General features: G+C 44.5%; 1 protein-coding gene across 2 annotated transcripts in view; it reads right to left on the bottom strand.

Moving 5' to 3' along the window:
• Mboat1 (membrane bound O-acyltransferase domain containing 1) overlaps positions 1-12519 on the bottom strand; it is a 110244-nt gene that overhangs the window by 41704 nt on the left and 56021 nt on the right. For both annotated transcript variants that reach the window (XM_011244305.3, NM_153546.4), the window contains exons 2-4: positions 10310-10455; positions 9204-9281; positions 2571-2666 (exon numbers count right to left, since the gene is read on the bottom strand). In XM_011244305.3, the coding sequence (XP_011242607.1) occupies positions 2571-2666; positions 9204-9281; positions 10310-10455 (320 nt within the window). The remainder of the gene's footprint in view (positions 1-2570; positions 2667-9203; positions 9282-10309; positions 10456-12519) is intronic.

Raw genomic sequence — 12519 nt, 5'->3', positions numbered from 1 at the left:
AGCTGTTCTTGAACTAAGATGAACAGTAGTGCGTGTGTGTGTGTGTGTGTGTGTGTGTGTGTGTGTGTGTGTGTTTATGCAGGGTCATGTGCACTTGTGCATGTCAGACAACAACCTTGGGTGTTGAGCCTCAGGGGCTATCCTAGTTATTCGAGACAAGGTCTCTCACAGCCTGGAACTTTCCAAGTAGGCTGGGCTGTATGGCCAGAGAGCCCCAGGCTGAGCAAGTCATACAGAACAATCCAGTTAGCCCCTGCTTGACTCCATTTCCCCAGCAATGGAATCATACACTTGTACCACCACACTTGGCTTCCTTCTGCGGGTTCTATGGATAAAGTTGGGTCCTTGTGCTTGCAGGTAAACACTTTACCGACTGTACTGTTATGCCAGGAAGCGTTCATGAACCCCAAAAGACTACCAAGGAGCCGTCTCTGATATAATCACATTAGGGCCTCTTTAATAAACTAGAGTTTGGGCCTACCCACTGTCGACCCACAGGACAATTTAGTGAAGTAGCCCCAAAGTTTCATCAGGACAAGTTTTTCATAGGAAATGGGAGCAAATGAGGGGGTGACCATCTTGGCAAACATCTAGTTGAATGACTATTGTAAGCCGACAGGTGGGCGCTCTAAAGCAAGACGGTGTACAATCACAAGCGGTCAGCAAGTACATCTGAAACAATCAAACTAATCTTTAAATAGTTAGGAAGTAGTTAGAGAGTAACACTGGCCGAGGGCAAGCTGTGGGGTCCTTCCTGGTCCTTGGGCATAGCTTGGGTTAAGCTGCAGGTCAAGTTCTTGGGCTTTTCTATTTTAAGATGGATGCTGGTCCCAAGATGGAGTAGGTTTGGGCTCTCTGCACCATCTCTCCATGACACAGAATCAGCAATGGTCTGTACCAGAAAGCTAATATGTACCAAAGGGCACACCAAGTCATAGGGGATTTCTCTAGTAGTTGGCAGAAGTTAAGGGGATCTGGAAGTGGGATCATGGGTGCAGTACAGGCAAAGGGTGCTAAAAGGCATTAGGGCATTGCAATTTGTCAGCTACTATGCATGATTAACTAGTAACAGATGAAATTTATTTATAACCCTCTATAGCTCCAGCTCCAGGAATCTAATGTCCTCTTCTGGTTTCCACCAGCATTGCAGCCAAGTCACACATATTCACAGACACACACATGCTCACACAGATGACACACAGAGACCACACACACAAAAGTACATCTTTAAAATCTTTTAAAGAGATGAAACATTGTAACAGTGTGTATATGCTCGCTCCCAAGAGTGGCACTGTTAGAAGACGTGGCCCTGTTGGGATAGGTATGGCCTTGTTGGAATAGGTATGGCCTTGTTGGAATAGGTGTGTCACTGTGGGCATGGGCTTTAAGACCCTCATCCTAGCTGCCTAGAAGTCAGTATTCTGCTAGCAGCCTTCAGATGAAGATGTAGAACTCTCAGGTCCTCTGGCACCATGCCTGCCTGGATTGAAGTTTTTCTTCACCTAGATCTTGCTCTGCTTTGCCTCCTTGGATTAAAGGCTTGCACTACCATGCCTCAAACTAAATTTAGCTGGGTGGGATCTTGCTCCAAGGTCAGCACTCCCTTAATTCATATTAATATCCTTGAACCCAGGATGCAGCTCCATTTCACTTCCTGGTGCCCCTTAAAGCACAAACTATATATTTTATATTTCTCTTTCTCAGCTAGGATGAAGGTCTAAAGCCCACACCCACAGTGACACACCTACTCAAACAAGGCTACACCTCCTAACAGTGCCACTCCCTGGGGCGAGCATATACAAACACATAAAGGAAGTGTGCTGTAAAGTTTTATGTCAATTTGACACAAGCTAACATCATCTGAGAGGAGGGAAGCTCAATTAAGAAAATACCTCCATAATATTCAGCTGTAAGATATTCTCTTAATTAGCGATTGATGGGAGAGAGCCCAGTCCATTCTGGGTGATGCCATCCCTGGAGTGGTGGTCCTGCTTCTATAAGAAAGCAGGCTGAGCAAGGCATGTGGAGCACCCAGTAAGCAGTGCCCCTCCAGGGCCTCTGCATCAGCTCCTGCCTCCAGGTTCCTATCCTGCTTGGTTCCTGTCCTGACTTCCTCTGATGATGAACAGTGATTTGGAAGTGTAATGCAAATAAACGTTTTCTTCAATAACCAGCTTTTTGGTGACGGTGTTTCATGACAGCACTAGAAACACTGAAACCAGAAACACAGTATAATCTTTAGTGTTTACAGGCCCTGCCATTGTATTAACCAAAGTGACTGCGGACAAGGCATAATCACATGCCTAACTCTGTTCCAAGAAGACTGAAAGGGGAAATGGGAGGGCTCTGAGGCTCCTGGGCTACCTTCTACCTTCTGTGGCCTCCTTATGATTGTACAGAGTTAACAGTACAGAACAAGTACATTTTTAACCTCACCTTCATTACTGTGGTGCCTCGCTGCGATTTAGCTGGGCATGATTATCCTTAGTGTGTACTTGGCGTTTATGGACCCTGAGAGACCTAGTCAAGGTCATCAGTTAAACACTCCCCCTCCCAACTGAGATACTCACCCAGAAAAATCTGTAGTGAGAATTCCATAGTGGAAGATGTAAATGCGGCTGATGTGGCATATCGTAAGGTAGCCCATGGCTACAAAAAAGGAATACCTGAAACCCAAAACACAAGGGACCAGATTAATGTACAGAACAGCAAGGTGCTCAACAAACGCTCTCTTTGTCCTCTTTCACCCTCTGCAAATGACTGTTCACAAAGTTTTGAGTGGTCCAGCCACATCCTCATCTATCCCATCTCCCCTTCCCTCCCACTCCTCTGGGCCCTGCATCCTTTCTTACCCAGACTCCATCTGTGCAGCAAGTATGTACAGTGCCCACACAGGCCAAAGAGCATCCAACTCCCTGGAACTAGCATTACAGGCAGCTGTGAGCCACCGTGTGAGTGCTGGGAATTGAACCTGGGTCCTCTGGAAAAGCAGCCAGTGCTCTTAACTGCTGAGCCATCTCTCCAGCACTAGCTGCTTACCTCTGAGCATGGGCAGATATCATCAGACTCTAGTTTTTTTTTTTTTTTTTTCAGTTTTCCAATGTGGGCTCAGTACCCAAGGAGCTCCAAGCTTTAGTGCCAGATAATGCCTTCTGAGATGTCAAAAATCCCTGGACTAGGGTCAAGAAGTGGGAGTGGGTGGGTAGGGCGGTGGGGGTGGGGGAATGGGGGACTTTTGGGATAGCATTGGAAATGTAAATGAAGAAAATACCTAATTTTAAAAAAAGAAGAAAAATAAATCCCTGGACTAAGGAACTACAGTGTTCTGACTTTCTAGCAGACAGCTACTGTTGTAGTACTCAACTTCTATCATATAAGCCAATCCAATAAAGCCCCCATTTTACATGTGTACGTCTGTCTGTCTCTCTGTGTCATTTTCTGTCTTTCTGTCTGTCTCTCTGTGACTCCTGTCTTTCTGTGCCTGTCTCTCTCTGTGTCTCTGTCTATCATCTCTCTGTGTCTCTCTCCCTGCTCTCTCTTTCTGCCATACCCCTCCTCTCTGTCTCTGTCTCTGTCTCTGTCTCTGTCTCTCTCTCTCTCTCTCTCTCTCTCTCGTGTGTGTGTGTGTGTGTGTGTGTGTGTGTGTGTGTGTGTGTGTGTTTACACAGGATCTCACCCTATAACTCTGTAACTGTAACTGGCATGGAACTCATTCTATGTAAACCAGATTGGCCTGGAACTCACAGAGATTGACTTGCCTCTGGCTCTGCCTCCCAAGCGCCGGGATTAAAGGCATACACCATCATGTCTGGATGTGTATGCATTTTGTATTGGTCTTGCTTCTCTATAGCATCCTCCGTATCACATCACACCTGTCCCCCAAGCCCAGCATAAGTCACTGCTTAGCTGCTTGAATTCTGCTAATGTAGAACACTAACAAATTAAAATTATGCACATGAATGTCTGCTTCCCAAACTCACTGGAATCTTGAGCATCTCAACCCTTAGCCTGACACATGGATTGGGGGTAGGGAGGGCACCAGTGACAACTGTAGAGATGAATACGCTTACCATTTTCAATCCAACAGATAGAGACATAAATCCAAAAGCTTTAACTTCCAACATATGTCATAAACCAGGGAAGATGAATATTCTGACATTAAATTGTACTGAGACTCACATTAAAATAACTCATGAATTCTAGGTCAACTCAGGGAGTTGTGAAGTAAGGAGTATATCCAGAGAGTGGGCACAAAGAGTTCTATAAAGCATCACACGATATTAGGTTCTCTTTCATCCTAGCTATGGAGGACGATGGTCCAGCTGAAAGGCAGTGGTTGGGCATTTGCCTACTGTGCACAAAGACCTGAGCCTGCTACTCAGCATCACTGGAAAGAAGAAAGGAAAACAGCAAGAATCGAATAGGCTTAGCCAAAAAGTCAAAATCCAAAATGTTCTCAAACAAAAATGTTCTGCAATAAAAGGAAGAAGGAAGGAAGGAGGGAGAGAGGGGGAGAGGGATAGGGGGAGCGAGAGAGGGAGGAAGAGGGGGGAAGAAGAGAAGAGAAGAGAAGAGAAGAGAAGAGAAGAGAAGAGAAGAGAAGAGAAGAGAAGAGAAGAGAAGAGAAGAGACTGAGTGCCATGTCAGTCCTCAAAAATGTTCAGATTGCAAAATATTCCCAACCTTTTACTCTGAGAGTCAACATTGAGCTCTATGTTCATGGTCTAAAAACCTTAAAGCCTTCAAAACTGAAAGCACTTCTTTCCAAAACACACTAGATAAAGAATAGTCCGCTGACTCCATACAAAAGGCTCTCCTTACCTTGGACCCATCCCAAATCCCCCCTAAGCATGAAGACAGTCAACAAAGACAATGCCCAAGAACAAATGCCCTGAGCAACTAGAGCAGGACGAGCGGGAGGAAGCCTCATTGCCCCTGGCTTCCATTCCCCTCCATTCTAGAAAGTTCATGGGCATCAGACAGAAATACAAAGCACATTCTTCAGGCAATAGACTCTTGTAGAACCAGGTCAACTGTAGCCACGCCTGTCTCTTCCCTGGCTTACAGGGTAAACAGATTCAGTGCAGTGGTTGTAATTAAACCACAGCTGTCAAAAACAGGGATAAGAATTGAATCCTAACAAACCAGGGCAGGGCATTCTTGCCCTGGCTAGACCTGAATCGTCTGTGGTGCAGAAAAGACATATTGTGAACACAAATAATAAGAATGCAAACCCCGGCACTCATAAAAATAATCTGTGGTATGAGAAACTGGCAGGGTGGTTATTTTTGTAAAAAGAAGTGTGACAGAGATTGGGACAGGACAGTTGGTAGTGTTCTCATGTTGACCTGGCTGGGTGTGTACGTGTATATATATATATTCTACCTGCACTTCTTTACATAAGCATTCATTTCCTCAATTCAAACAATAAAATAAAATCTCTATCCTACACACTTGTTTTAGAAGGACTGTGTTAACAATGAAATCAAACATCAACTGATACATTAATCACTATGTACCGAGGATAATGCAGCACACTGAAAAGAGCTTAGCATGGGATGTAGCACAAAGCAAGGGCTCCAGAATCAATTAACTACATCACCAGCACCCAAGGCCCGCATTCTGGAAGATACAAACAAGATCTGCTTAAGCTGGTCCCAGAAGAGCAAGCTGACACCTGTGTTTCCTGCCTAGTACTGTAACTTGGGAGGAAAACAGAGGTTATACCCTGAGAACTCTCTCAAAATACCCTGAGCAACAGCTAGGCCAGAAATGGGCTCATTGAAGACAGCAGTCAACACTCCCTCTCCTATTTCTTCTCAACCACAAAATAGACCTCTCAGCACTGGACATGAAAAGAAGAATGACTCAGATAGGATCATAAGCGCAGAGTCTTCAGACTCCTCATCCAAGGGAACTGGGAAGATGGCTCAGTGTGGCAAGCATAAGGACCCGAGTTCCAAACCCCAGCACCCATGGAAAAAGCTGGTCACAGCCGTCCTTGACAGTAACCCTAGCAGTTGCAGGCAGAGACAGACAGATCCTGGAAGCCTGCTGGAAGGAGAGCCTAGACAAAAAACAGTGACCTCCCAGTTTCAGTGAGAGACACTGTCTCGAGGCAATGAGGTGTCTCGCACCAGAGGAAGATATCTGATATTCTGCTCTGGTCCATGCATGCATGCAGCCATGCATGCATGCATGTACACTTGTGCATGTACCACACACACACACACACACTCAGAGTTATCTATAATCAACCAGAAATAATCACAAGCTGTTTTTAATTATAAAGAAAAGAAGGAACACCATCCACACTTTTACAAACTCCACCCCTTGTGGGAATAAGGGGAATGCTAATCCACAGGGAGGCTCCCCCATCTACCCAGATCTCACATTTCCTAACCCCAACCTCTTGTTCTCTCCCTGGAACTCAGAGGAAACAACTTTGGGACACATTTTAGAGCTACATGGAGTTCTTCCTTTGGGAACTGGACCACTCCCTACTTCTGCAAACTGGCAACCATTCAATCAAACAGAAAGAGGAAGAACGGGTTTGGGCATCTCCCATTTCACTCTCATGCAGAATGTTCTGCTACCACAACACGGCTGTGGTGAAAGTCGCTGTCTGGACGGCTCAGCTCCACCTTAGTTAGAATGTCCCATTCCCAGGCTCTGGAATGGAATATGGAAACCTAGGCCCGCTGTGGAACAAGGGCTCACATGACCCTTTAAAAGCCAGAGTGCGCCCTACCAGTGTCATGTAAGTATGAGGAAGTGCTTACAGATTATGGTGGGTAGGTAACTGGCAAAGTGCCACCCCTAACCAAGATGCTGTTTGCAGTTGATGACTGGTGGGAGACTCCGGTGTACCAACCACATCCGTGGGGCGGCAGGCTGTGTGCTCGGGAATACCGGTAATAGCTAACACAAAACACAATCCATGTGGCCTTCTGGCCGTTTGGCTTTGGCTTTGTTTTGTTCTGTTCCTGCTTGGTTTGACTGTTTAAGAGAAAGACTATGAAGGAAGGAGGAGGGAGCGGAGATCTGGGAGGAGCTGGGGAAGGGGAACAATATGACCAAAGCATGCTGCATCAAAATGTTTAGAAATAAAAAAACAGTAAAAGAGAAAGATGTGACAATGGAAAAAGGAAAAGGAAAAATGTGCTATAAAATGCAATATTATCATTAGTCATTTAAAAGCATGTCTAAGAAAAGACAAGCACTCAGGCACTCGGGCACACACACACACACACAGTCACCACAACATGACTCTTCTTAAGGCTCTTATAAGCATTATACATATGGTGTAAAGAAATCATCTTCCTTCTCAAATTAGAAAAATGGACTTCCTGATGTTCCTCCAGAAAGAATGGTGCTATCTTCTCGTGGAGAGGCTCCGAGGAGAGGGAGATTAAAAGTCACTCCCAGGGCTCATTTGAATACAAAGTTGGAAGACTAATGAAGTGTAAAAGTCTATTAAAAAAAAGAAGACTTTCCTTCAAAACAAAATTATATTGAAAAGTTACATAAATGTGTTTTTAACATGTGTGGTGCTCACTAATCAAGTGGCCTCCAAAAACCAGAAAAGCCCACCTTTTCTCTCTCTCTCTCTCTCTCTCTCTCTCTCTCTCTCTCTCTCTCTCTCTCCCTCTCCCTCCCTCCCTCCCTCCCTCCCTCCCTCCCTCCCTCCGTCTCCCCCTCCATCCCTCTGTTCCTCACCACCCCATCTTTTGACAGGGACTCTCTACATAGCCCTGGCTGTCTTGGAATGCATCATGTAGAGCATACTGGCCTCCAACTCACAGAAATCCTCCTGCTTCTGCCTCCCCAGAGCCAGGACTAAAGGCCTATGCCAATACGCATGGCCTGAAAGTATCTTTTCAAAGCACCCCAGCCATCTCTTCCATAAATATTTACTGAGCCTTCAGTCTTGCCTGTGCCAAGAGTCTTTCTAAACACTGAAAATGCATCATAAGCAAAAGATAAAAGTCTTTATATTTTCAAAATACACTAGAGGCTGAAGTGGCGGCTCAGCAACTAAGATTTCTTGCTGCTCTGACTGAAGACCCAGGTGCGATTCCCAGAATCTACATCATGGGGCTTGTTACCTCCTGTAGCCCCGGTCCCAGGGGATCCAGTGCCCTCCTCCGGCATCTGTATACACACGGGACACATAAACTCACACAGGCACACACATAATACAAATAAAACAAATCCTTCAGGGGTTACTTCATTTTTAATTGTGTGTGCACGTGAATGCAGGTGCCCATGGAAGCCAGAAGAGGAAGCCGGGTTCTCTGAAACTCGAGTCACAGGCAGGTGTGAGCACCACACATGGACAATAGGGACTGAACTTGCGTGAACCTTCTCTCCAGCCCTCCCAAGTACATTTCTTTTAAATAAAGGAAACTTGAAAAAGCAATAATGTTCTAGGGTCCACAAAAGGCAAAATCAACACTGAGATTTCAGACAGACCACAGGAAAGACGGACACTGTAAAAATAAACACACACACCACCAGTCTATCTTCTGATCATGGGATCCTGCAGACTTCAAGGAAGAGCTAAACTATTTCTGTGCCTTAAAAGCAAACATCACAGCAAAACGTTGCTCTTTCTTGCTGAAGAGTTTTCCTTATGTTATACATTTACGTATTCAAAGAACGCAAGTAATGAGCTCTGATATGCGCTAACACTCAGAAAATGGCACCCAAACTTGAGACTGCGCTTTGCCTCACATCACCCCTGCACGCTTCTTTTCCCATGTCCCAGCATCACCCCACGCCAAGTAACTTCTGATCCTCTTACCACCACAGATTACCTTGTATTTTCTAAAACACAATATGGGTGGTTTCCTTCATTCAACACATTCATTTTGAGGTGCACACATGACATCCTGTACCTCTGCTGGGCACTCCTTTCTACAGCTGCATTGTAGTCTAGTGCGGTGACCATCTAAGCTGGACCCAGCTAGAGGCTGCCTAATACAGATAAACCCTCTTTCAACTGAATCCCACTTTGTATCTTTTTTTACATAAAGATGTTTATCTTTTTCCCTCATCCTTTTCCCTGAAGATTCCTATCCTCCCGGTTCTCTTCTATCCTGGAGACTCTTAGACACATCACTTAAGGGAACAAGCGGAATACATTTCCCCCAGAAGATTCCAAAATTCTTCCCGTACACTGCTCTATCCCAGGATCTTACCTGTGAATATTGGATACACTTGCAGTGACCATGACCCCATAACACATCAACACCAGCACAAAGAGATGTACAGCATACCTTTAAGATATAAAAAAAAAAGGGGGGGGAGGAAAGATGCTAAAACATAATGATGTACCTACTGGATACCCCACTCCCACCCACCCATTCCAAGGAGTAAGCAATTAGTTAATTCACGAGAGAACATAAGTCAAATTATTGTTCTACGGAATCAAAACACTGTATCTCAAAAAAAAAAAAAAAAAAAAAAAAGACACCAGGAAACCTGGACACAGTTTACAGTTGCAGCCCTAGGAATGTCTGGAATCAGTAAGTGGGAATGTTTACAGCTGGTTTACATCCATATAAAATTGAAAGCCCAAAGAGATTTCTTTTGTGTGGATTTTCTGTTTTTAAGTCTCAAAGCTATTTTTCTAAGTTTCAAAGTACCAGTACCAAAATCCCACTCCCTATATTCCAGGGCTTTGTCACACCGTGGCTGATTCGAAATGTGCATCTTTTCCCAGTGGTTTGTGAAAGTATTGTGGGACCTTCACCAAATTCACAATTTCCTTGAAGAGTCACGTCTAGAAATGTTATTGTCTAAAGAGTGTACCCTAAGGAGTGTCACTGCCTAGGTATTTGCAATCTCCCGGTGTTAGCAGGTTTCCACACTAAGCTAAATCTCACATCTGTTAGAAAATGACGCATAGCCCTGATACCTGCCCTGAAACCTTTGGACTAACACCAAGTCTCCAACAGGAAGACAAGAAACACACCATCTGCAAACATTAGGGAGGGTCTCTGTTGGGAAGAGTTAAACCTTACAGCATTCCATCTATATGACTCAAGGAGGTCTGTAGAGATCTAATCTTAAGAAGGGAAAAAAAAAAAGACTTTCAACAGGTAGCCTCATTGTTGGCTCCAGTCCTTAACATGAGTGAAGGCTCCCACAACATCCCCATTAGTTTACACTAAGATTTTTACGACATTCACAATCTCACCAATCTTTTCAATGCATGAGGTATTTTACAATGTCATATATTTCTTACCAAGAGTTACAAAACATCCAAGCAATAAACATTAGAATTTAGGAGGTGTATACTCACCAACCAAAACAAAACACAACAAAATAGATGCCCAAAATGGTGGCCAAGGTGTGCCGGACCTCAGGGCTGGCTTTACCAGGATGTAAGTAGATTCTGAACCAGAAAGCAGCAGACAAGGCAAAGAGCTGGCAAGCCACAAAGTTAACCTGGGGAGACAGGGAAGAAAGACTTTCTCAGTGTTTTGCCTATGTGTGAATCTGCTTTTGGTTTTTCAGGTATCTATACCCAAGATGCATCTGAAGGTTAGGCTTTTCCCCTCTCAGCTGAGTGTCTGCTTGGAGGAGGGATGAGCAACGGAAGGACAATGCAGCCTTCACATGGTATAAAAAGCCCAGTGGAGCAGAGGCTGGGAGGTTAACGATACTTATTGCTCAGTTCCCCCTCCCCCCTCCCCCCCCCCCACACACACACAGGTAGAGAGACGGAGGCTCTGAATCATCAGAAACTCCATTGCAAGGGATCTGACAGTCTCTTCTGGCCTCCTTGGGTGCCAGACATGCAGTCAAAGCACACACACACAAATAGATAGATAGATAGATAGATAGATAGATAGATAGATAGATAGATAGATAGATAGATAGATGAATAAAATTTGAAATGAAGTGATAAACTCAGGGGTCCCTTCTCCAGCCCCTCCAACCCTTCAAATGCTCTCCTTTCCACAGCAGGACATGTCTAAGGCAGCAGTTCTAACCTTCCTAATGCTGCAACACTTTAATACAGTTCCTCGTGCTCTTGTGACACCTAACCATAAAATTACCTCGCTGCTACTTCATAACTGTAATTTTGCTACTGTTACGAATCACAATATAAATAAATATCGGATATGTAGACAACCTCTATGGAAGTTGAGACCCACTGGTCTAAGAAGACAGGAAGTCTGCTGACTGGTTGTTTAGTTTTTGTTCCCCCCCCCCCCGCCCCCACCCAGGGGCAGTTCTGTAAAAGGAAGAGTATATTATCCGCTATGCCCTTGTTCTGTGGTTTAAATGTAAAGCGCCCCCTACAGGCTGACGTGTTGGAACATTAGATTCCACAGTGCTATTTTTTGAAGGTTGTTGTATCTTTAAGAGGTGGAGCCTCACTGGAGGAGGAAGTATGTCACGAGGGTGGTAAGCCCCACTTCCTATCTGCCCTCTGCTTCCTTACTATGGATATAGTATGACCTTTCTTCCCACCATGCCTTTTTCCCATGGTGGATGGGATCCCACACACCATGTGCCAACTTCCTCCCTAAGTTGTCAAGCTTCTGGCCACAACAGCAAGAATAGTTAACTAATATGCTTTTTCTTCTGAAAACTTAAAAATCCAAGGTTATGCCAAAGTGATCAAGTGTTTTATAACCCCACTTTACTTATTTTAAATCAGCACAATGTCTGCAAGTTCAAGATGTGACTCTGGATATCCATAAGAGATACAACCCACATTAAACTTCCCAGTGTCAATCATGGCCGGCTCTAAAAGACAGCAAACTCCCTCTGACCCAAGTCTCAGTGATCAATCTCCAAGGAGTATTTTTTGTAAGAGGTGTGGGCCTGGCTGGATTAGCAGTAGGGCAGTCGTCTTGTGTGTATGAGGTCCTAGACTTGGTCCCCAGCACTGGCAATGAGGCAAATGAGATTAAGGCAGACAGGAAGAGGAGGAACAAGAGGAAGACAAACCAGAGACAGAAGAAGAGATGGAGGAGTTTACCTAAAACATTAAAACCTGGGTATGGTAGTTGACACCTAAAACCTCAGCGCTCGAGGGTCAAAGCAGGAGGATCAGGAATTCAAGGTCATCACCCCTCGCTGCATATATGAGATCAAGGACAGCCTAGGCTCTCTATGCAAGCCAAGGGGGAAAAAAAAAGAGAGAGAAAAAGAGAAAAAACATTTTTTAAAAATTCCTCAAAACCCATGGGAAAAATCAGCTAATTTTTGAAAAAAAGCACTAACGTTTATCTTTGCAGTTTAAACTTAAGGCAAATCAAATTCCAAACATGTTGAGTGGTTTGACCATTATCAAAAGCTGGAAAAGTCATGTAAACTCTTCAAAGTATTTAGGATGAAAATCAGTACCAAGGCACTTTTAGAAAGCAAAGAGTTAAAAAAAAAATCTTAAGTCATGAATAAAACCACAGGATTTCATCAGCACTTTCCCAAGCCTCAAAGAGGTGCAGCTGTTACTAATGTTCATTAGCTGTGTACTAGGGGAGGGGCAGGAGAGGG

Source organism: Mus musculus, chromosome 13, assembly GCF_000001635.26.
Source record: "Mus musculus strain C57BL/6J chromosome 13, GRCm38.p6 C57BL/6J".
Classification (NCBI taxonomy): Eukaryota; Metazoa; Chordata; class Mammalia; order Rodentia; family Muridae; genus Mus; species Mus musculus.
The sequence above is the reverse complement of the archived record's forward strand: the minus strand, read 5'-3'. Positions and strand labels throughout refer to the sequence as shown.